Below are 25,612 nucleotides of genomic sequence, written 5' to 3'. Positions count from 1 at the left end.
TGGATTCTTTTCCAGTATTAGATTTGATTTTTGCGTTGGAACACATCGTTGATCTGTTCCATTTGATAAATGTCCGTAGGTATACGCACAACATTCCCGTCTTGTGTTTCATCGCGTTTATTTGTATACGCAAATACCAGTGAATTATTTGCTTGTAATCCGCCGAATGATTTTGATCTAATATTTGGCCAACTATGATTTACTCGCAATCGTGCTAGTGATATTTCCTCCGCTGGAATTCAGTTGGAAAGCTAACGCTGGACTCAGGATTCGTTGAACTTGCTGATATCATTGTAGTTTTCAACTGTTTTGTGTTAGCGATTATCCGTTGTAGTAATTCGTGCGATGACGACATTATTATTATTATTGAAACCCTGATTCTAAATTCTGATTTTGTTCAAACCGGTTTTTTAAACCGGGGGGTTTGATATCGTTTTTCGTAGATTCTGACAGTCATTGCCTCATGGTAAATCATAGTCATTTATGTAAGCTCTTGATCTGATATTATTCTATCGCTGAGACATGATGATATCAACGATGATAATTTGGAGCATGCTAGCGTCGCTGTGTGCAACTTTGTTGCATATTCGTGTAATTTATCAACCGCATAAGCGGATATTTTTTACACCAATTCCTATCACTGGTGATATCACGTATGACGTTGACAATGCGCCGATGACCGTTACTGTTCCAGCGATGACCGCAGAAGCAGACTATACAATTAACTCAATAACAACGACACGTCTGCGGTATTTTTCTCTCTTTGTTTTACTGTATACTTATCGATGATATTTTTCAGTTGAGTATGCCACGAAAACACTTTATCATATCTGAAATGATAACCATCGATTGGGGAGTTCATTATATTTTAAGTATGTGGTAGTTTAGCGATTAATTCAAGACACCAACAAAAAGCCTAAGTCTTTTTCTTCGGGTTCCACTACATATGTTTCATTGTCGTTTTGCTTTTGGTCAATCCATCATTGATTGTCTACAAACGATGTCATCATCGGAATGTTGCTGTTGACGACATATTTCTTCGTTGCAGCGTCATAGTTTGATTCTGGTTATCTAAGACCGGGATTTTTATTATTAGCCATATTGAAAGAACCAGTCATTGTATCACCGACCGTTAGTAAGCGATCAATGGTCTCAGTTCTGATCTTGTTGTTGTTGCTGTCTACGTATCTTTTTGATGCGACATCATCGTCTGAATTTGGTTCTCGCACATTAATAATTGTTTTTTTTTACTCATGTTGAGATCGCGATACATAATATCTCCATTTCTTCTGATGCGTCCAGTAATCTCTCCCATGAGTGTGAAAATTGATTCTCCGAGTTTTTAATTTTACCGTTTTTAGTAAACACCACTAAATTATATTCGGTTGCATCTGGAACTTGCAGAAAAACGTCTGTCAACGGGATATTGCTCGTCTTTAATCGCCCTTGTTTATCCTGAAAAACAACGACTTCATTTTGGTCCACATTTGCGAGACTCAAAAGATCAGCGAGTAAATTTGCTATGTATATTTGATTTACTTGTATCTGATTTAATATCTAATTATTTCAATTTAATTGTCAGTTTTAAAAATTTTATTTTTCATTACATGATATTGTAATGTAAATTTATTCAGTTGAGATGATATTTTTTTTTCAGAAAATAGTTTGACCTTGACTGTTAGTTTATAAACACCAGGTGTTGATCTTAATCCTGACCTAGTTTCAAAATTTGTGGCCACTATCGTACACAAGTTCTATTTTATTTTAAAATTATTGGTTGTTTTCGAAGTCATAATGGGACTTTGTCTTTAAGATGTAAATAAATTTATTTATTTTATTTCTTAGCGTAAAGTAATTGATTTTCGTCAGGATCACGCTGGGTAAACGTGATCTGTAACAAGTACTTGCTTCTATAACCTTTCAGAAGATGATCACTTGACCCCTTGCTTAGAAAGACCATATAACACATGTTTTGGAGAATTAATCTCAGTAGAAGCTGGGCTGTTAAACTGTTAGTTGTATGTTTGGAGTTATTTCAAATTACTTGGATTCAAAAGGATTAATTCTGTTATTTTTCTGGAAAATACTTGTACTCATGTAATATTGTAGAACAAGAACAGATTTTTTATAAAAATTAATTCAGCTATCCGAAACCGGTGTGATAATTCTTGCTTCTACAAGGAACTGTAGACTTCAACACTACAGATTGCAGCATATGTCATCGTCTTCCATCTTATATTCTTTGTCGGAATTCGAACGTGAAATCAGTAGAACATTTTGTTATTAGGACTACTAAAATTGTTTTCTTGGATTATTTTTGGATTTGATTCTATAAAACAGTAAGTTCATATTTTTTCATTTTTACAGAATTTTTCCAGGGAAATAAATTATTGTATTTTTTTTCAAAGCTTGTTGTTTTCACTCTTTCTTGTGTTACTGTTTATTCGAGCCTAACCAAGTGACATAAGACATTCTTGACCAAGTCAAGGGTTGCATATTTGGATAAGTCACCTTGAGGTTTGCCTTGAGTCTTACTCAGAGTAGATCTTCCGTAAATATCTTCCATTGTATATTCACTAAGACCCGTTTGGACGACGTGGTATACTCGTGCACGACTTTATGAGGTGGTATCAGCGACATTGCCACAGCATCGAGTACAGCAATTACTGCATGGCCACATATTGGCGGACCGGTTATTGTCTGCTGGTAATGTTGAATACCAGACTGGAGTGTTTTGAATTCCGCCGACATATTTTAAAAATTCTTTTGGTGGCACCAACCCATACAAATCAAAATAAACAACTCCATGTGGATCAATCACGTATGCAACCCAATGAGCACCTGGACCAGAACTTCCATCGATATTGATGATACCGGTTTCAACATTGTTTGGTTGTTTTGGTAATTCATCTCTCATAAAAACACCTCTGAAGATTTTTATGTTTAATTTTTTGGCGGCATTAAGTAAATCAAAATTAACATGGGAAGCATCAGTGAAGTGTCCCGGAAAGTCATAGACCTCGACCGTACCACGAATGGAGAGTTCGTAGCAATCTTAGACTGTGACCATATCGTGGACGTATCCTGGTGCTCTTAGACGTCTTCCATGTTGTTCCCGTGATCTTTTTTTAAGTTTCCTGCATGCATGATTCCCTGTCTGGTTACTTTCTTCAGTGCCATCTCAGCAGCAGTTCCAACAGCACCAGATGCAGCTGCTTTTTCAACAGCAGAGGCTGTAGCGGTTATCGATGCTGGTATAGCTGCGAGAAGTGGAAATATACCACCCGTCTTGACTGCGTCTTCGATGGCACCCGCAGACAGATCAAGTCGTATACCTTTCTTTAACTGATTCGCTTCATTGATGTGCTTGTCTTGACGTTCAGTGGGTGACAGCTTATTTTTACCACTTGGGATTTGTGCTTATTTCAGCAATATTTTATTCCAGATTTTTTAATCTGATCAGGAGTCAGAGTAACACTAACATGATGATATGACATTATAATATCATGAGTGATTTAATTACATGTTTGAAAAACATTTACATGTTTTCTGCTGGGGAATCAATGACTCTCATTCATCCGCCAACACCTTCAATTAGCATTGTTTTGTCTGAGAGTATAACAGCAAGTCCTTGGTAACCACCAGAAATAGCTGGTGGACCAGTTATGACAGCAAGTGCTTGTGCTACATGAGCTCGGAAGTGTATATCAGCGACTGATTGTCTGAACAAATCCATATGTTCCAGTGAGAAATAAAAGATCGTATATAATGTTGTGAAATCACGCTGAAATATCTCCAGAATTCACATTCGGATCACGTCCCATAAATGTCACCAATCGATGATAAACACGTGCAACATTATTGTGTTCAAAATTCAATAATATATCTTCAGAAGGTTCTTGATGGTCATTGATCCGCAAAGAAACTTCACTAACCCCAAGCGTAGTAAACACCATTGGATTTCGTTCCTGCGAACCTACTCTGGCATTTTCCTGAAACGCAATGAATATATGTCGTGGTGCTGACACCTCTTGCTGTGATGTTATCTGCCGTGTGAATAAACCAGAAGCATTACTTTGAGTACTGTCTGTGGTCATCGTCAACCATGATAATGTTGATTTACCACCTTGATCCATGAAAGAAAGTAACCGTTGTTCTTCGGCAAGTGATGGAGTCGTTATTGGCATCCATAACGAAAGTTTTGTCAGTATTACTTTACCATAATTAACGGCAGCATCACGCAATATTGCATCATTGTCTTTTTTTAAAAGTACTACGGCGTGTTTAGCGCCAAATATAACTTTTCTAACATTTCTACAGAATCCAAAAAGATGTGATAGTGGAATCACACATGAAAATTCTTCATCGCCGTTCAACATGGATTCGACGTGATGCGAATCCCAAGTTGAAATTTTCATTCATCGATGCAACTTCAGTTCCAGCTGTATTCAATGTTACGTTTCTGTATTTTGGATGATCAGCTGTATCCTTTGCACACATCATTGATGGACCAGCTGACCTCGAGTAATCATCGCTGTATCTTGCAAGACCAAGTATCGTCGTGGCCACATCGACGTTTACTAGGCGTGATTCGGTATTTCGTCCGTCGATCATGTAGCACTGTTAAATAACGACATGACGCCATTGTTAAAAAGCCAACTCGATCAACATTCCGTATGTTGTATTATCTGCTCGCTAAAGTCTACCTTCGATCTTAATAAATGCATCAGGTACACGTGCGTCATAAGAATAATACTGATAATCGTGCACAGATTCATCATTGAGAACTAGTGCGTCCATGTCAAATGCGGTATCAGACACACGTTTGAACATCTTTATTATGCATGCTATCGTCTAACACGAAAACCACTTTCTGCTATTAAACTTGTTATATTATTTTCTTTTTCTGACATGGTTACTGATTTATTATTTTACTAACATTTGCAGAAACTTCAGTGTTAGGTAATTTTACTGATTGCGGTTTTCGTCGTATTAATCGTGCTTGTCTGTCCTTGATTGCTGATAATGCTTTACTAGCAATATCACCAACAGCACCAATACCTTTATCACGAACAACGTCAATAGCTTTCATTCCCAGTTGCTTATCAAATAGTATAGCTTTCTGGGCTATCCTTCTAAATAGACCCTGAACAACATCACCGAGTCCATTCCAGTAAATCTCTGTATACGTATGTAATTGCGAATTTATCACCCTGACCATGATCGGGCAACGTTGAGCATTATGTATGATCATCTTATTATTTTTGTTGTCACTGATCTAATTGCATACTCTCAATCACTGCGGTAATCATCAACGATTTCATCAGTGAGAGACCGCTAAACATTAATGTCCATGATATCGATTGTAAATAATCGTTGACAAATATCAACTGCTTCATTCATGATTTCTGGGGAATTATTACCGCCTCGTTTTCCGCCAATCAAAATATTCAAGTCTGTCTTCGTCGGCAAGAACGTTATTGGGACATGGAGTAATAAGGTTACTTCCCCTGGTACCTGCACTGCTACCACTTCAGTTGTTTCTTCTTCCTCAATACGAGGTGGTCTGAATGGCGATTTTCCTGGCGATAATATATCTCGGGGTAATGGCGCTATTCTAACTTCTTCGGCTTGTCTCTCAAATTTTTTAAATTCATGTTTAGATATATCAGTGATTCTAAGTATGTTACAGCACTTGCCTTCTACTCATTGGTGAGACGATACAAGTCCAGTATTTTGTTCAGTGTTGGATTTATTGTGCATTATTGGGTTGATAGGTGGAGATTGAGACATTTCTCCTTGCTTTGTTAAATACACCCTACAAATACAATAAAAATAAATTTACTACAATAATAAATAATAAAATACCTACTTCTGCCTAATTAAAACATGAATATAAAATTATAAAACATACACTCTTGCTACACACTTCCCTCCACACATTTAATAATGTCCTCATCATTTAGGAGTATCCACCATGATGGAAATTATGGCTTTGGAAATGGTATCAGGCATGCTGTTGAAAACTCCTTTTGTGTGCAATGACTGGAGGATACGGACTTTTGTTAGCCAGTCTGGCTCATTAACGGCTTGGGACATCACATAGTCTCCAGAGGTCATCCATGAAGGTGGTTTCGTCACTCGACTAGAACGTCGTGGTGCTGGAACAGGTGGACTTCGAAATACAAAAGGAACCCACTTTTTTCCGGAAACTCTGGCGCTCTCTGGATTTAATAATTCATCACGAATAGAATATCATGTTGATGCAACCGCCATAGTCCTCTCTAGTAGTTTACGACCGTCTTCGGTAAATCATGCTGGTGGTTTTGGTTTTGGCCTAACAAGCTCCCTTACATCGCCGACCTCCTCGTGGACTTTGTCAATACTCTCAAATACTTGTTGTATTTCTTCTTGTAATTGTGGTTGAACCGCAGCTATTTCAGCTGGAAGATCACGTAGATTATTAATTTTTTTTAGTTCTTTCCGCGATTTTTCCAGTTGACTTAGCGGTTTGCTCTAACGTGGGAAGAAGACTTTTAGTAGTCTCTATGACTGGTTTAAATAATTCTGCTGTGTCCTCTGCAAATTCCACTCGAGCTTCCTGGCGAGCTTGAAATTTTTCTTTGACAGAATCACGGACTGGAAGATATTTTTTAATTGCCTCTAGACGCTGTCGAGCTAGTTTAGATGTATGAGATTCCATCGTTAGTGTTATTATTGATATAACAATGATTTAATTACACCACACAGCAGCATGGAGATGCACATTCATAATGAGGTTTCTATCATATATGGCATAGACCTCATGTTTTCCCCTTAGTTCTTGTAGCTGTTCCTTAGTTAGTAATATGTCGTCGCTACCAGTACTTTTTACATGTAAAGTTACACCAAACTTTTCTGTATTTGGCAATGTTAAAATTGCTCTTATTGATGATTCTAGTACGTGTCCATTTGTGAGACTGACTCGTGCGTGATAATGCATTATTTATTTTTTCGTAGATTATATAATTGGTTATAATATATTCCATAATTGCTTTTTGATCATATTTTATTTCAGTATTAAATTCTTTTTTAACTTTCTGCATTGTTCCAGAGTCAATAATAATCTGTCATTTCCTCTAAATCCAACAATAAGAGATATTCCTTGAGGAAATTAATAAGACGGCCTATAATTATTATTATCTTTTAGCACATAATCAAGAATTTCTTTGTTAAATATTTAACTCGCACATTAAAATACATTATTATATATGCAACTGTATAATTACTTGTTAAAATCAACATAGAAACATAAAACGTTAACATGGTCGAATGTCCCGGGTCGGGTAAATAAATTTAGCACACGCAGCAGCAGGGAGGAAGACGACCAACAGTGAGTGTCAGGGTAAGTAAACGTAAAAAAAAATCACGAACGCCAAAAATAAAAATAACCTAATTAGAAACGTGTCGGTCGGTTTGATGTTTCGGTTTAGCATTATTGACCTTGTATTTTCAAATTTGTAGGAAGCTTTATTTTCGCGAATGGACTCTTCTGAAAAGTGATCTGTTCACCCTCCCTACTGCTGGATATGATAAAACTGATAGTTGACTACATACTTAGATTTGAGACTCTTCATGAAAATGAGAAGTTTTATTAAAATGAGAAACTTTATGAAAAGAGACACTTTATGAAAAGAGACACTTGACGAAAAGAGACACTTGATGAAAATTAAAAGCTTTATGAAAATGAAAAGCTTTATGAAAATAGGGTTAATGCAAGTTGCGCGCTGTATTTGCAATCCATATTTAACCATATTTTATTTCCAAGAGAATAACACATGAGCACGTGCATCTATCTTTTGGTACTAAGTAACGGAGTCCAGTAAGCTCTGGACCTCCGCGCCCGATCTGCACGAGCCAACGAGCGATCACCCTCTCTTCAACTGACATCACTTAATATATATTCACATAACGTGCCTTTTATAGTTTAAAAAAAATTGCAAAATACGATCAATTCTTATCCATGCCAGGTATGATCGGTTTCCGTTACAAGATATCCTTATCTGTGAGTTATAAAGTGCAGTCCATTTGCTATGTGCAGATGGGGGGGGGGGGGGTAAGTTGGCGTATGTGTGAGTATGGTGGGTAGGGTGATTAGGACCAAGTATTACGTGTGCGTATAATAACAAACTATATTATAACTAATACGAGTAAAACCTATTTACCTTAGCCAACAATAAACAACCCCCGGGTATTCGCACATCTTCCCGTTTGTTTGTACCCACCTACCTATATTTTTTTAAAACATCAAGGGTATAAAACTTGGCCATTTCATTCATCAATTTATAATTTCTAACCCGATTTTCTCCAGGGGACTCCGAACATTGCCAACTTGGCGTTTCAAAGCAAACGAAAGCCTTTTTATATAAAAAAAAATGCATACAGATTGATCACTGTCCTTTCTGGTTTCCAGAACAGTCCATTGCAGTTAAAACTGTTGTCCGAGTCCAATATTTGCAATATCTCGATTTAATATTTCTTACAAAAATTTGAACAAGTAAAAAATAGGAACTCTTGTACACATTTGTTCAAAGATATGTAACTCCAACATTTATGGAATGATTGAGATTATCAAAGAAAGTGAACGATTACGTCTCTTGCTTGCAAATTTGGCGACCGTAGGGGAGAGTACTAAACAAAAGTGTACGTACGAACGGGGGAGGGGTGTAGAAAAAGTACACCATGGAACGGGGTCGGGGTCGAAAAGGGCTGATTTGTTTGTCTTACCCACTAAACGGATGGCCCTTAAATAATACTGTTTTGGTTCATTATTTAGACGTTAAGAAACTACAAGACTAACGTTTCATATAGATTCTAATATTATGAATGCAATCTCCGCAACGCAGCTTGAATTAGTGAAACACACTTTAAATCGTTTACCTTCCAGTGGGTCAACTTTCGTGTCCATGCGGACGTTCGTAATTTGGCAAAAAAATACTTTATTGGTTTGGTTTGGTTTGGTGTTTTACGGCAGAGCAACACAAGTATGTTATTTAGTGCCGAGGCAGATGAAATAAAGTGCCTTGCCCTTGCACGGAAGTTTACCCAGTCTGGTCCGATGGCAGGATTCGAACCGACACCCGTTTGGTCGTGACTCCGGCAAGACTTAATTAGTAAGGAAAACGTAAAATATCTTGTCAAGTAATGTTTTCCTGTATCATATTTTTGTTGAGTTCTTGAAATAAATTCTTAAGCATGACATTTTGAAGATGTGCTTTAGCAAATATGTCCGTTTTAAAAGAACTTTAAAACAAAATGAGAAAAGTATATTTTATTCCACTGGTTGTTCGTCTCATCAATGTTTCTGCCACTATATTCGTCGCAAATAAAACTATTAGTAAGCATTCTTCCTACGAAAACCGCATCCTCTGGTATTAACCATTTTCAGCCTTTGTGCCGCTTGAAAACTTGCATATATAAATGTACGACATAATCTAACAGAAACTCTCTCTCGCTCTCTCTCTCTCACACACACACACACATGCACACACAGAGGGGTTATGAATGAAAAATGGAACTATAAATACTATTAAACGAAATCTCTCGTTATTTTCGACGCATTTCGTGTTGACGATTTATTAAAGATTTGATTTATTATTTAATTAACGCGAGTATCTAAGTTAAAGAAAATGCACGGAAGCCTTTGCACTAGATGTCGCTAATGTTGTCTTATTAAGCACGACGAAACAAAATTAAAATAAAACGGGGAAGGGCTGAAAGTAACAACGTTAGGCTGCCTAGAAATATGAAGACAACAGAAAATCGGATTTATGAGATGTTTTACTAAGTGTGTTCTTTGGCAAATCATTTGACATCTTGTTCATGTGTTCAGGACACACGGTACTACTGATATGAAAAAATGGAAACCGACCTTGAAATGGGTGAACATAAAATATAGTATGTATGGGTTTGCCTGACCAGGATTGGTTAATAAGGTAAGTAATGTTTTAGGAAAAAAGAATCTTTTGAGAGCTTATCCTAGTTGTAAGTGGAAAAAAATAGAGACATTGTTTTATTGATGGAATTTCAGTCCTTTAACTGTCTTGAGTTTGGAACACTCATTACTAAAATTAGCACCTGACTCTTTGGTGCGGAATTGAAAGCACGTGTTTCAAACACACGCAGGTCCAGAAAATGCCGCGGCTCTTATCCTTTCCTCAACACAGAAGCTGACATCCAGGTTTCATCTATACTGATAAATATAGGTTTATGAGCACTCAAAAATTGTAAGTTATTGAATTTTTAATATCATGGTGTTTGCATAGGTTTACTAAGGGAACTGAATTAGTACAATGAGTCCTTCAAATGCTCATTCATCAAACACTTGTATATCTCTATACAGCGAATTGTATGTGAGTAAATTGTCAGTGCGTAGCACGTTACCAGTACGGTTGGTTGTACACCATGTTCTAATGAACAAATACAGTGTATCACAGTTTGGCGTGCAGTAAGTGACCACCCTATTTCACACACTATGGTATAATCTCTTTAGAGTCTATACTTCGTGTTACATTTTGCATTACTTTTATATAATTGTCTTTACTTATAAACTAATTTCTAAGTGATCAACGAGTAAACAAGCATGCATACAAAAAATCAAACTGACTAAATGACGTTAGCCATACTATGTGATCGTGTGCTGTATGTGACCTACAATTGTAATACGCCATTGTTTTGTCGTGTATTCATCTATAGTAAATTCAGCTTTACATGGCTTCTTTCTCGCAGTCACTTTTTAACTCCATGTGATCCAACAGAACGGTATACATACATACATATATACATAACATAACATAACAGCATAATAAAACATACATATATACATACGTACGTACGTACATACATACATACATACATAACATAACATAACATAACAGCATAATAAAACATACATATATACATACGTACGTACGTACATACATACAAAACATATTATAATACCATACACAGATAATATAATAACACACATAAATAACGTAATAACACACACACACACATACATAGGAATTGCGCTTACTGTGTCTGATATTTTTGATTGATGTGATCCCTTAACTTCTTTTTTAAAACAGAACACATAATGCTCACGCACATTTTAAGATTGTTATTTATGTCTTTTTGATCGTTAACATCGATTTTGTTTATATTCATGTACACGCTTATAGTTTGTTCTAGCTTATTTCTAGTTGTAAATAAAGAAATTTTCCAAATATAGAATTCTTAAGAATATACATATGCATGCATCGTGGACAAAATTTGAGTCCACGAATATGAAATTTATAATTACGTATCGACTGCGTATTGGTATTGAGTTCATTTTCTGTATTTGATGATATACTGAATTAATTGAATCTCTTTCTAATAAAAATGAAAATAGTGATACATATATGCATGCAGACACACATATGTACATATAATGTGATACGCCAATACGAGTTTTCGAGTACAGTGGAACATCATTAATCCGGATTCCGTTTACCCGGAAACCTCGCTATCCGGACATAATTCAACGGGAACGGAATTCCTAAACGTTAATTTGCTCCGTTAATCAAGAAATCCGAAAAACAATTATAAAAAATAAACAAGGCTTAAGTTGGGAATGCTATGTGGAAGGGAATTTTTTAAAGGGCGAAAACTACACATTAAAATTTATAATTGGCATATAATAAATGTATATATACCAGCAAATAGGAACCAAAAACAAATATTTATCGAAAATCTTTTCAAATACCTACAGGACTAATCTATGGACAACTTAATATAACGGGCAGATTTTAACTGGGTAGGGGATGAAATTGATAGAACAACTGATTTGACAGTAAATGATAAACTTTTTAAAGAGGAAATGACAAACTTAATAAATAAGCATAAACTAAGTGATATATATAGGAAACTAAATTTAATAAGACGGATTATACTTTCGAATCAAACAGGGTGAAACCAGTAGGATTGATAAGTTTTATGTAACAAATTTTAAAACAACGATAAACAAAAAGGTAGAAATTACAAAATTTAAACTTTCTGATCATAAAATGGTTGTAGCTGAATTAAAAATCCAAAGTAGATGTAAATGTGGACCAGGACAGTGGAAAATAAATAAAAAAATTTTTAATGATGTAGATTTTATAAATATAGTAAAAAATGAGATAGAAATTTTTAGAAATGAAGAAAATGCTAACATAATTAAGGAATGGGATATTTTAAAACAGGCAATAAAAAAGAGAGCTATACAATTTTTTAAACATTAAGATCAGAGAAACAAAAAAGGATAAAAATCAACTAAAAATAAGATTAAATATAGCAATAAAGGAAGAGAAAAAGAAACAGCTGATAAGTAAGATAAAAGAAATAGAAGATGAGGAACATCAGGGGATAACAATTAGAGCGGGTAAATTTACTGGAATATACAAAAAAGCGAAAGATCTATACAAACGGAAAGAATTGAGGAAAGGGGGATAGAAAATTTTGGAAAAAATTAAAGTAAATAATGTTATTCATACAGATAAATCGGAAATTTTAAATAGTATTTACTTATATTATGGAGATTTATATACCTCATAAGGTATCGAGTATGATACAATAAACAACTACTTAAATAATATTGATTGTGATATATCAACAGAACACAGAGACTTGTGTGATGATGTCATCTCAGACGAAGAAATAACTAACAACACTGGCACACTTACAAAAGAAAAATCACCAGGGAAAGACGGACTTACCGTGGAGTTTACCAGAAGTTCCACGGAGAGCTAACGCCGATCCTAAATGCTTTGTATAATAATATATTTTTAAGTAAACAACGTATGTCAAAATCAACGAGGGAGGGAATAATTACAATAATTTATAAAGGAAAAGGGGATAGGGATGACATAAAAAACTGGAGACCAGTATCATTGTTGAATAACGATTATAAAATCTTAAGTAGAATATTAACTAACAGAGTAAAAAGTAGCTTAGGAAAAATAATCAATATAAATCAAACTTGCGGGGGTAAATGGAGGGATATCCAAAGTAACATTCTAAATATACAAACTGTAATAGACTGTACAAATGAAACAGGTACGAAGGGAGCTATGGTACTCTTCGACCAAGAAAAATCTGTTGACCGATTAGAACACAACTATATACAAAAAGTATTAGAAAAATTCGGTTTCGGAGAAAACTTCCAAAAATGGACTGAAATCCTATACACAAAAATAACTTCATGTGTACATGTTAAAGGGAAATGTACGAAAGAATTTGACATACAACGATCGGTGAGGCAAGGTCTCCCACTATCCATTTTATTATACGTAATAGCAATTGAAATTCTAAGCCACAAAATAAAGATAAACCCAGGAATACAAGGTATACATATTCCAAATTTAAAAGAAGAGTTTAAAATGCTCCAACACACTGATGATTGTGCTAACTTTATAAGAGATCAAAATCGTTTATACACTTGGAGGAATTATTTGAAAATTTCGGGAAAGCATCAGGCTCGAAAATAATAAGACCGAAATTCTAAAAATAGGAACCTGGAGAGGAAACTTCCCTGGTTTACCTCCCCACCTACTAAGAGATCCATCGAAAGTGCTAGGGATATACTTTGGGGGAAAAAGAGCTCATAGAAAACTACAAACACATAATCGAAAAAGTCAGAGAAAATGCACAAATCTGGACCCTAACGCCACTATGCATAATGGAGCGGGCCCAAGTGGCTAAAACATACTTGTATTCAAATATAAATGATATAATTGGATCCACTGATAAGGAAAACAAAATTTTAAGTAAGCTAGATAATGAAATAATTAACTACATATGGAATTACAAGACCCATTACATAATAAAAGAGACTCTTTATAGAGCAAACAGTAGAGGGGGCCTGGGACTGCCAAGTCCCCTGCTACTAAAACTTTCAAATATAATAAATAGAATGAAAAAAGTGCATTCTTTTACGGGGACAGCATGGGAGGCACTGTATATCTACTGGTTCGGCTTCACTATGAAGAACCGACCAGAGATATATAATAATAAACTAATAAAGAAACTTGAAGTGCCAAGGAAATTCAGAAATATAAAAGAAATACTTTTAAAATATAGAAATAAAAAAGAGCTATGACAACTAGATACGGAAAAAATTAAGAGTGGCTAAGAGAAGAAGTAACAAAAAGAATAAGATGTAGAGTAGAAGAGAACAATTGGGGGATAAACTGGAAAAGAACTTGGAAAAAGTAGGGGGAAAAAAGATCTGTCAAAATTTAAAGTATAATTTTTAAATATCTACACAACGCTTGGCTTACAGGCGAAGAAGCTGTAAGACGTCGTATGACTAGAACAGTACCGAAATGCCCTTTATGTAAAGTAGCAAATTTCACAAAATTCTATTCGATTGCCCATTGCGACAAAACCAAAAATAATAGAATTAGTTTGATAATGGAAATATGTAAGAAGTATAAATACCACAGGAATAATATCTTACATATAGATGTAAATTTCGAAAATAAGGTAGTTTTAAAAATAATTGATTATATCCCCATATTTATGCTATCCTGTGGCAAAGTAATAAGAAGTATAAAATAGAAGTTTTAAAAAATTAAACCCAAGTAGACAACATGACATAGTGTGACACTAGACCAGGGGAGGGGGAGATGGGGAAGAGACTCCGTTATACCGCGTAGGGGTGGTACCGCAAACGGGCTGGAGCCTCGTTCTCATCTCTCATCTCACGGAGAGTGTCAAAGAAAACAAAACGAAAAATAAAAATAATAATCTCATCCTCTAACTTGGTTTTAAAAATTTAAGAAATTAAAACAGGAATATAAATAAATGTCAATTCGCTGTACAAATTAACTCCCCTTTTATTTTTTAAATTATATATATATATAAGTAGGAGACACAGACGTCGCAGGGCTACACCACAAGGCGCCACGCGAAGTGGCCAGGCCTGCGAAAGAGCCCCAGAAAATCCAGCATGCAGGAAATGGACAAACAAAACAAGCAAATGGGGAATAGTTTTGAATTGGCAAATAGAACCCTGATATATATAGTAAAACTTATGCTTTAAAAACGTTTGTCTTTAATATTTGGAAATAAAACAATGCCGATCGCGGCAGTAATTACAAGGATACGTAAAAAGATAAGAGAAACGTGCAGAAAGAAAATAAAGACCACGTGGCTTCTTATAGGACATATCCGAGTAGCTTCTAAATTTCAATCAAAAAGAAAAATAGAATCGCCACACTATAAGTGCATACATAAAAACAATAGGTTTTATTTACCTCTATATAAGACAACGATTCTCTTAGAACTTATTGATTCCAAAACTTAATTAAATATATATAACTCAATAAAAAAAGAACTGTCTTTCTTTAATAATAATAATTATTTAATAAAAAAAAAATGAATATAGAAGATGAAAACTTGAGGCGAGATTTGACTCAAATGCTGTCCTAACATGTACATCTACAGCACACACACACAATATAGCAAATACTCACATAGCATACACAGGACTTAGGGGACCCTTGGCAAAGGTTACCATTACCAAACAAGGGAAGAGACTCCGACAAGGATATTGTTGTTGTTGTTGTTGTTGTTGTAGGGTTTAACGCCATTTTTCAGCACACGATATGCTATACATGGCGGCCAGTATTAATGGCGGAGGGAGAACCCGGGAAAACCCCGGAAAGAACCACCGACCCACGAGAAGCTACTGACAAGCTTTCTCACATACCCACATTGGCCGAATCCGAGACTCGAACCTACACAGACAGAGGTGAGATGGCAGTGATCCGTAACGGAGAGCGCTTTAGACCACTCGGCCACTCAAGGCACCCCGACTAGGATAAAAACTTAGATCGGACGAACAACCCTTTAGATAACACAGACGGAAAAAAAATACCCCATCAAAAATTTGCAGATAAATAAATTTTTGGTATAAATTCTTTTATAAAAGAATACAAACACATGAACTTTAGGGGGAAACACAAACACATAAAAACATTTTTTTTAAATTTGGGGGGCGGCATCTGTCTGGTGCCCCCCCCCTTTCTTTTTGGCAGCTATAACAGCTGTAAAATACGGCTTAAAAAATAACTGCATTAATTTTGTATTTTGAGCAGATGTCAGCAATATTCACCAGTGATTACATAAAACAATAGTGAAGCCCTTGAGAATCTATGGACACTATCAGTAATCATTGCAGATAGAGCCGCCAAAGAATCCAGGCAAACAAAGGTTACAGATTTCTCCAGGAAATTGACATAATTAATGTATGTACATTACATACATGTACATGTACATAGTGTGATGTGTTCGATGTGTTAATTGTCTAAACTTATATTTACTGTACATGTATGTACAAGCGCATGTTATAATAATGTGAAATAAACACACGTCAATAGATGCATTCATTAATTTATTTCAACCATTATTGATTATACAGTACATTTACAGCTAGCATATACATGAACATGTATATGGTGTGATGACATCGTAAAATAAAAATGTGCTTGATTCAATTATCCGGAAAACTCGTTAATCCGGATATATTCACTGGGAACGATTGTGTCCGGATTAACGAGGCTCCACTGTATATAATTTGTGAAAAATCACCTAATGTGGAAAACGAGCACAGTGTGTCTACCGTAAATGAATTGAAATCTACATGTACAGTCCCGTGGGCAGATATTACTAAAGAATAAATCCCAATCGATATTGATCCTTGATAGAAACGCACAGTAAATCACACACTAAACTTACATTAATGCCAAAATTTGCTCATACAAGTGAGCCAATGTTATTCCACTGAGCGACCTCTGTGGAATTTTCAAGCTGTTGAACACTCTTACTTATGTAATCTTAAAATTTCATGATAAATGACGCAAAAATCTTTTGAATCAATGCTCAAAATTTGGAACTGAAAACGATTCTCTAGAAGTTAGAAAGCGTTCGGTCCAAAGTCGTTCGCAGTCTATGTGTTGTCCTTGGGTGCGGCACGAGAACATGGTTCTTGACCTGCGTACAATGTTCTCGTTTTTTTTTTTCTTCTTGCCCTAACGGCAAGTTGTTTCGAGAACAGAAAAAATTCGTTCTAGAGTTGAGATCCAATACCACCGACGAGGAGGGAGTAGATAAAAAAAAACAAAAAACAAGGATAACGGAACAAGTCAAGAATTTATCACCATGTTTTTGTTCTCAGATCAACGCGGCTTGTTAAGGCGAGCACACTCAGTAACATCTGAGAACCTGTTCTTGTCGTTTGGGCGAGGATTTTAAACAGGTCGCCCCAAAATGCCCGAAATTAAATGGCATTTATCCTTCGATACATTGTTAAGCAGGGCCGGATTAGGTCAAATGCTTGGGTGGGCCGGTCGGTCCAAAAGTTCAAAAGGGCCTCGACTTTTCTCGAAAGGACACCAAGGCACAAGTCCATGTGTCTATTTACTCAAAGTGTGCGCAATACCCAATAAAAAATCGCAAGAATAAAACGATGGTCAAATTTCAAGTGACTACAGACTGTACGTTTGTGTGTGTATTTTTTCATTTTAGCCTGGGGGTCCGGAAACCCCCCACCCCCCATATCCGGCCCTGGTAAGTCTCTTGTTTTAGGACCATAGTATGTCCTTCAATAGGGCGAACCCAAATGCGAAGAGCATAATTCCAGAACTTCCGTTGCATTATGCACTGACAGGTTTGGTTCTACTCACTCCTCGTTCTACTTAGAACCTGAAGTGAACAACATATAAATCTGATCTGCCGGAGCATTATGCAATAAAAAAAATTTTTACGCTGTTCGCACTTAAGTAAGAGATACAAGGGAATATACGTGAAGCAATGTTATGAACACCACGCTTTGAAATCTGTTCTATTACTGTTTGTATTGTAGATCTTCTGTTTTGTAAGCTTATCAAATGTATGTTTAGTTTACCTCTTCTTTCATTGTTATAAATGTAAGTATGTTTGCACTGGTTTTTTAATGACGAGACCCAGTGTGTATCCTAACAAATTTCGACATCGGGGCATTGACTACGTTACAACGATATAACTCAACAATAACAACAACACCAACGAATTAAAAAAAAAAAAAAAAAAAAAAAGGCACAGTAGATATATTAAGCAACCATTTGAAGGAAGTGCAAACATGCTTTAAAAGAAAACACTTTTTGAAAATATATTGCCAGACGTCCTACAAAGGTAATTAATAGAATCACGTAAAGGAAAACCTTCCAAAAGCTTTCTGCGCGTTAAATAAATCCAACGAAAGCCTCATAAAAATGGAGCAAATTTGAATAGAAAGTTCTTTCGTTAAAGCCTTTGATGCCAAGCATTTGTGATCTCATCTTAATTAAAATTGTAGTGCGAGCGCAGTTAACTGTATAATAAATGATGCACCAAGTCACCAGTAATCGTTAAGATATTATATGTATACATTTCTTATATCTTATTCAATCGGCAGTAAATTTAAGTTTATTTCATCGTTATATTTTCGACTCAAATTACTAGATTCCACACAGATTGAAGGTAATCTCGTATGCGTGGGAAAAAATATACAATTAGGGAAACATATTTTTATGCTGAATAACTTAATTTTAGAAATTGCGGTGATCATATATATACGAGCCCAAGTAAATTATTAGTTTAATTTTATTCTTCTTTTCTAATATTCTCTATCAGCTAACAACCGCACCCAAACCCTCGTGGCCCACGTTTTAGAAAAGACATTTTGTTCTGACATTTTTTAAATAAATGTATTTGGAGATATTTAGATACAGATTGTTTGGGGTGGGGTCATTATAGTCAAAGACATGATGTAATCAACTAGAGGACCCAATATCTAGCTTTTATCTAAAGGACATCATCATCATCGTCGTTATTATTTCCTGTCACTCAGTGTATCTTAAATTTGCGCTCTGTTGTCTGAATCACACCTGAATACGATTTCGCATAGTTCCCTATTTAAACTAGTCATGTAAATAGTCGGGACAACATTGGTTGATAACGTAAATAGTCGGGACAACATTGGTTGATAATGTAAATAGTCGGGACAACATTGGTTGATAATGTAAATAGTCCGGACAACATTGGATGATAATGATTTCAACTGGAAATTAACCAAATGACTAGAAAACCTGTTTGATATATGAAGTGTTAGTAATGTACGTAATTATTGATCCATATTTAATCAATAAAAACTTGCACGCAAATGAAAGAATTAACGATGTAAGTGTATTCAGTTAAATTTTGTGTGTTTTTATACTTATTAAACATGTTTACATTATGGTTATATCTACATTTGGGGTTTAACACGCTCTTTCGTTAATGAAAAATGTTTAATGACTGTCAGTGTATCAGACAAATCGTTCTGAAGGGAAATACCGCTCCGGTGGCCTACTGGTTAGAGCGTCCGCCTCGGATGCGAGTGGTCGTGGGTTCAATCCCCGGCCGAGTCATACCAAAGACTTATAAAAATTGTACTAACAGCTGCCTCGCTTGGCGTTCAGCATTAAGAGGTTAGTATTAGGACTCGTTGGCCTTGTGTCAGGAAAATGTGACTGGGTGGGACATCATGCTACATGTCTGCGGCATGATGCCCAAGTGCTAGACATCACTATAAACTGCCACATTGCAGACATCGTAGCGAAATGACTGAAATTATTTTAAAGCTACGTTAAAAATCCAAATCACATCACAACACACTGCTGGGAAATTGTGCCGACTAGAACTGCAGGCACTGCATGCCTATTATTGGATCCCTAAGGTAGGTAGTACATTCCAACTGAAGAAGCTGTCATGTTTACCTATCCATGCTTTCGTTAGAAACGAACTTTACATTACTGTCATCGTGCTGCACGTGTTTCATACGTGATATTTGGAACATCAAATGCATGTATTATTACAATGTTTTGATTAAAACTGAGATCTACTTATATCAAGTTGACTTGACAGGCACCATTACAGAATATGTTCTGGCGACTTATGGAATTCCAGGTCCACTTAGTTTTAGTGGCTTATTCGATAAAGTGTTACATTTTAGGATAAAGAGAGTAATCCTAAGAAATGTGTTCCAAATGATACGATGTTTATTTGTACCTGATAAACGTGAACGATGCAATTTGACAGGTGAAAATAAAGGTCAACAAAACATGACCTTTTCTCAATGTCCACCAGTACCCTTATGTTTGAGATCTAGACTTTAATCAAACAATTATTATAAAGACAAGAAATGATCACAGGAAAGCAATTATTGTAGCATTCATGAGTGCAAAGTATTGTAACGCGATATGAAAGATCTGAACCGATAACTTTGTGAAATCGTACTAAATTGTTATTAAAAGGTTTTATAAGGGTAGAAAATTAGAGTTATGGTTTCCGCTCGACCAAAAATAAAAAGAAAACGTTTTTCTTTACAGCCTATGTTAAAAAGGCTTTTCAAAAGATTTGAACACTTAGACGTTAATCATGTCAAAACAAAGAAATAGTTTCAGTGATCAAATGATACAGAGTGAATTACTACAATATCAACCATTTTATGAGAATCGCAAGCTCCCGTTTCGAACATTTTCTTTACAATATACACCCAATCTTGAAAGTACATGTACCTTGATTCACAAAGGAACAATTATCATTACGTGACAATACTGACATTTACCGTCGATACTGGTTTATATGTTGGATCCAACTGCACAAACCCAGATCTGCCGTCGCATAATGTGCCGGAAGATCTGGGTCCATGCAGTTTGTTTAGATTCATCAGCTGAACATTATACTCTTATATACCGGTGCACTATGGGACAGCATAGCAAGGTGTCTGTTGCTTGCAGTTGGACCCGACGCATACGCGAGTATACAAGTTAATCGAAGGCGAAAAGACGCATTCCATGATTACTCTGATTTCTAACAATGTACCTGAAATGGCTTACAATAGGGCGAAAATGGTTCACATTGTCAAAGACAATTACATTATCGGTGGTTATTAATATTTTGACACAATTTTATCACATGTACCTCTACTACATTTATATACAATACTGACCAATGAAATCGTGGCCTGAGAAATATTGTCATTCACTGTAAATAGAGAAGATCAGTTTCTTTGCTAGTTCAACACGTGAATATTTGCAGTATACTTAAGAGTGTCTGTCATGTTTCTATATCGCGCTATACTCTGTAAGTAGTAGTGGAGGTTGTGACGTTGGTTCTCTGAAAACCAGTTGCTTGCAAAAGCCGTTGCTATTAACATATGTATATCATGTTCGTACTCCGTACCGCACCTAGCATACTTGTCATAACAGCGTCTTACTGCACAGAATATCATTTCTCGATCTATAAATGATGGCTTCCTGAGCAAATTTTTGGCAATCAGTAAGGACAAACTAGCAATGCTTTGTGGTGTTTGTCCGTATTTGTATTCAGGGTCGTAGTCACAATAAAAGCCTGAAAGTTCGTTCCTTGTCTTTTGCAGCTCGTCTCTTGCCTTTCTACACTCTCTTTCCAAGACTCGATTCTTTGACTCGGCTATTTGTAAATCCCTTTTCATAGTTTTCAACTCAAACTCTAGCGAGGATAGTTTCGACAGTAGTTCCTTTACATCAGCTGACGTCATGGAAGTCGTAAAACGAAGATTAGTCAATCTTTCTGATGCGACGATGTAATCATCTTCCTTCACTGAGGCTGCAATTCCTTCACATGTCATTTGATGTGCCGCGAGTTCAAATCTGTTGACATTCGAACCGCATCCAGCGCACTCAACGGAAATGTAGCCGCATGTCTCGAGATGGTGATTAACTCGATCTAATTTAATAATAACCTTACATCCCCTCTCACTGTTCGGACATCCGACCTCAAATCCGTTTATCAGATTCCTTAAAGAAAGCACTGGCTTCACGGTGGTCAAGGTCACATTGGCCCGGCACTCGGGACATGTGACTGTGGACGGTCGTGATAGCCATGTTTCAATACACGCATAACAAAAGCTGTGTCCACACGGGGTGAGCACGGCGTCCTCGAGAACCGCGTTACAAATACCACATAGTAAATTGGGGTCAACAGACCCGATAAACCAATGTACCTCGTACCCCATTATCATCGAAAGGCAAAGAGAATTTCCTTGGATGGCACTTAGCTAGCCAATAATATGATCTACAAACAATTCCCGGATGCCTTCTCTGTAATTATAGTGTTTTATGGACGGTGGAAATGATACCACTATCATATACCAATGTATCGTCCTTGGCTCATATACAAAATGTATGCTATAAATACTCCACAGGTCAATGTATATTTGCAAAGAGAAACTTGTGTACAGTTAGTGACAATTTCGAACGGCGCCGTCACTGGCAGATTAACAGTGTCACTTTCCTGTTGAATTAGTCCTCATACAAAAACAAATTTTATTAAAAATAAAAAAAAAACAAATAACCGTATCTCTTCACTACCTTTGATGTGTTAGACGTCTTCGACAATTTCAATCCACGGATCTGCATGTTGATTTAACAAAACATGAACCTTGTTTCTGATCATAACAATTTTACACGTTAAATCAATCACATGTCTATTTAGTGGGGTTATTGTAAACCCATACAAGATACTGGAGTTCAATGTACTGTTATAAATAATCGCCAAATTACACACCAAGTTTAATGGCATTAACTTCGTCACTTCATCCCGGTTTACCTCAGCGTCCATACAAGTCCCTTAAGTAAAAGCGTCTTTTAATAATAACCTTACATCCCATCTCACTGTTCGGACATCCACCTCAAATCCGTTTACCAGATTCCTTAAAGAAAGCACTGGCTTCACGGTGGTGAGCCTTTCTCGTGAGGTTTTCTAGTCTTGATGGACAGTAAAGAACAGAGCGGCAGAATACACGAATTCGTTGATGATATACGTATAGGCTGATAATCACACTTTGATTGCAACTCTTAACTCCAGTATGAAGGTCTCGGATAGAGAATTATACAATTCTTTGGAGAGCATGGCAACACACTTCTTGAAAAATGCTCAGTCAGCATCCACGTTTCACAACATTTATACACTCTTCCCAGGATGAGTATAGTACATGATCGGATGTTTCATCTGCCTCACACTCCGCCACATGCCAACAATAATCAGCACGTTACAATAACCTGGCATATGTACTGCCTGCTTGGTCTATAAATACCATCCGTGTATTCCAGGTAAATCAATACACATATGTTGAGGAGGTCTCTCTCTCTCTCTCTCTCTCTCTGTTCATTCATTATCACTACGTGCATCTATCTATTCAGACCTTATAACCAGACCTGACATCTTTCATCTATTGCGGTTAATAAAAGTATATTACAAATGTTGTGAAAAATATAGCTGTCAGGTACAAATAGAGGATTTTACCGCTGCACAGCAAAAATTAGAAGAAAAAATAAGAAATGAAAGAAGTCAGTGAATCGAAACTTTTCTTTGTTGCCGGAAATCCTCAAATTGTGCTTGATTAGTCAACACAAGATCATTTGTAGTTTGAATCTGCGTTTTAAAGATAATTTTGTATATTGCAATAATTCTTTTTCCACGGACATGAAATTAGAATAAAACAGGCCAGGCTTTCAAAGCTTCAAGTTTGTCAATTTCGTCGAATATACAAGCACCACTCCGGAAACCTAAGTGGTTAGAGCCTCCGCCTCGGATGCGAGGGGTTGATGGTTCGAACCTCGGCCGAGTAATACCAAAAACTGGTACTAGCAGCTGCCTCGCTGGGCGCTCAGCATTAAGAGGTTAGTGTTAGGACTGATTGACCAGGTGTTAGGATAATGTGATTGGGGTTGGACATGATGCTACATGACGCGGCACGATGTCCCAGTGCCTAGAGCCGACTATAAACACACTGCAGACATCGTAGCGATATGATTGAACAAGTTTTAAAACCACATAACAAATCACTCACACATGCACAAACACTCGAATACAAAAATTGTTTTAATACGCTTGCTGTTGGTCGGAGCATATTGTGTTGTGATATTATTGTCTGACTGTTTCTAATTTCTTTACCGTTCCGCACAAAAACTCCAGTTATCCACTACCAACATCTACCAAACGTTGTAGATCGCTTGTACTTACAATAATGAAGAGACCTGTCGATTGGGAGGTCAACGGTCAGGGTCACTGTGACTGAAAGAATACAAATGGTTTCTACGCAAACGTTTCCTGTGCCGGATTAAACCCTGTGGAAGCCCTTAGGCAGTCGAAATCTTGCCCCACCGCATCCCTCGCAAATTATCTCCTAACATATCACCTCTTAATATGTTTTATCAATATTATTGTTGATCCGTTGTCGCGGGGCCCCTAGGCCGGTGTCTACTCTGCCTATTTGGTAATCCGGCACTGAAAGTTTCACTACTCTACATAAAGGACTGTTAAAGACGGAGCGGGTGTATGACCAGTATATTGTCTGCAAGCAATCACCTTGCACAAGATGATACACAGTTTGTGTAGTATATTTGCCAAGATTTTTTGGTCTTTTTTTGCTGGGGAAGGGTGACGGTTGTGTGGTTGGTTTCTTTGTTTTAATGGCACCTTTAACACATTATTGACTTTATCATGCGGAGGAAATGGGAATTAAGTGCCTTCCCTAATGACACACCGGAGCACACGAACCGGGCTGGCCTGGTCGGGTATCTAACTCTCGACCTGTGGATTACGAGCCCGACACTCCACCAAATGAGCTACCACGGCTCCTCAGCCAAGAGTTAAATAACTTTTTTTATATTATGCTAAATATTTTAAAGTGTGCCAAATATTGTACAATCATTTTAACTAAGAACAGTGGTAAGTGAGAAATGAAAAAGAAGTGAGATTGTAGGTTAAAATTATTTTCTGTCTGTGGTCGATAGATTCCGCTTTTAATCTATCTCTTTCCATCCCATTCTAAAACTTGAAACGTGTTTAGAGGATGCGGATGACCACGTCGATATGGTGTATTGGACAATATCTCAGTTTAAGATGTAACTTCATTATTTCTCAATCAAATAAGGCAATAAATCTGGCAAATGTCTTTTTGTGTTTTTGTTTAAGAAAATGTTATTGCCAAGAAGATCACAAGTATATAGACAGGGCAAAAATATTAGAAACGAGGCTTTCAGCTTACAAGTTCCTCTCCTTTATAAACATAACAATTAATTAACGAGCATGCACAGAATAGTTGTGAAGTCAAAGTTAACCAAATTCTTGGCGCTTGAAATGTAAATAGTAATTTGGTTTCAATTCGTTAAGTCCATCAAAAGGTATTATATGTCAGTTTAAGTTTCAATTCGTTAAGTCCATCAAAAGGTATTATGTGTCAGTTTAATTTGTAATGCAAGGCCAAACGTCTCAGTCATCCGATAGCCACAACTCGGTTAATTAATTATGAAAATAATGAAAATCAAACATGACCTAGATTTGTAATAATATTAACCGCCTATAGGACATATGGCTTGAATCCATAAAGTGTTTCAAACGTTTTTGAGTGACGTGATCCAAAGGCAAACTTCTAAGTCAAACAAGTTCCACAACTCAGTCAAATTTTGACATGAACTGATCAGAATCAAACATGTTCAAATATGTTCTATTTCTCAGTATG

At 36.4% G+C, this 25,612-nt stretch overlaps 1 protein-coding gene across 1 annotated transcript; it reads right to left on the bottom strand.

Annotated features, from left to right (window-relative positions):
- Positions 1 to 20,084: 20,084 nt before the first annotated feature.
- LOC149805165 (E3 ubiquitin-protein ligase NRDP1-like) lies at positions 20,085 to 23,107 on the bottom strand. The gene has a single exon (XM_089947956.1). It carries the CDS (start codon positions 22,106 to 22,108, stop codon positions 21,119 to 21,121), a length of 990 nt encoding a protein of 329 aa, XP_089804082.1. The 5' UTR covers positions 22,109 to 23,107; the 3' UTR covers positions 20,085 to 21,118.
- Positions 23,108 to 25,612: the final 2,505 nt, after the last annotated feature.

The sequence above is a fragment of the Sinohyriopsis cumingii genome, chromosome 2 (assembly GCF_028554795.1).
Source record: "Sinohyriopsis cumingii isolate HCF-2022 chromosome 2, ASM2855479v2, whole genome shotgun sequence".
Taxonomy (NCBI): domain Eukaryota; kingdom Metazoa; phylum Mollusca; class Bivalvia; order Unionida; family Unionidae; genus Sinohyriopsis; species Sinohyriopsis cumingii.
This window is presented reverse-complemented; position numbering and strand designations above follow the sequence as displayed.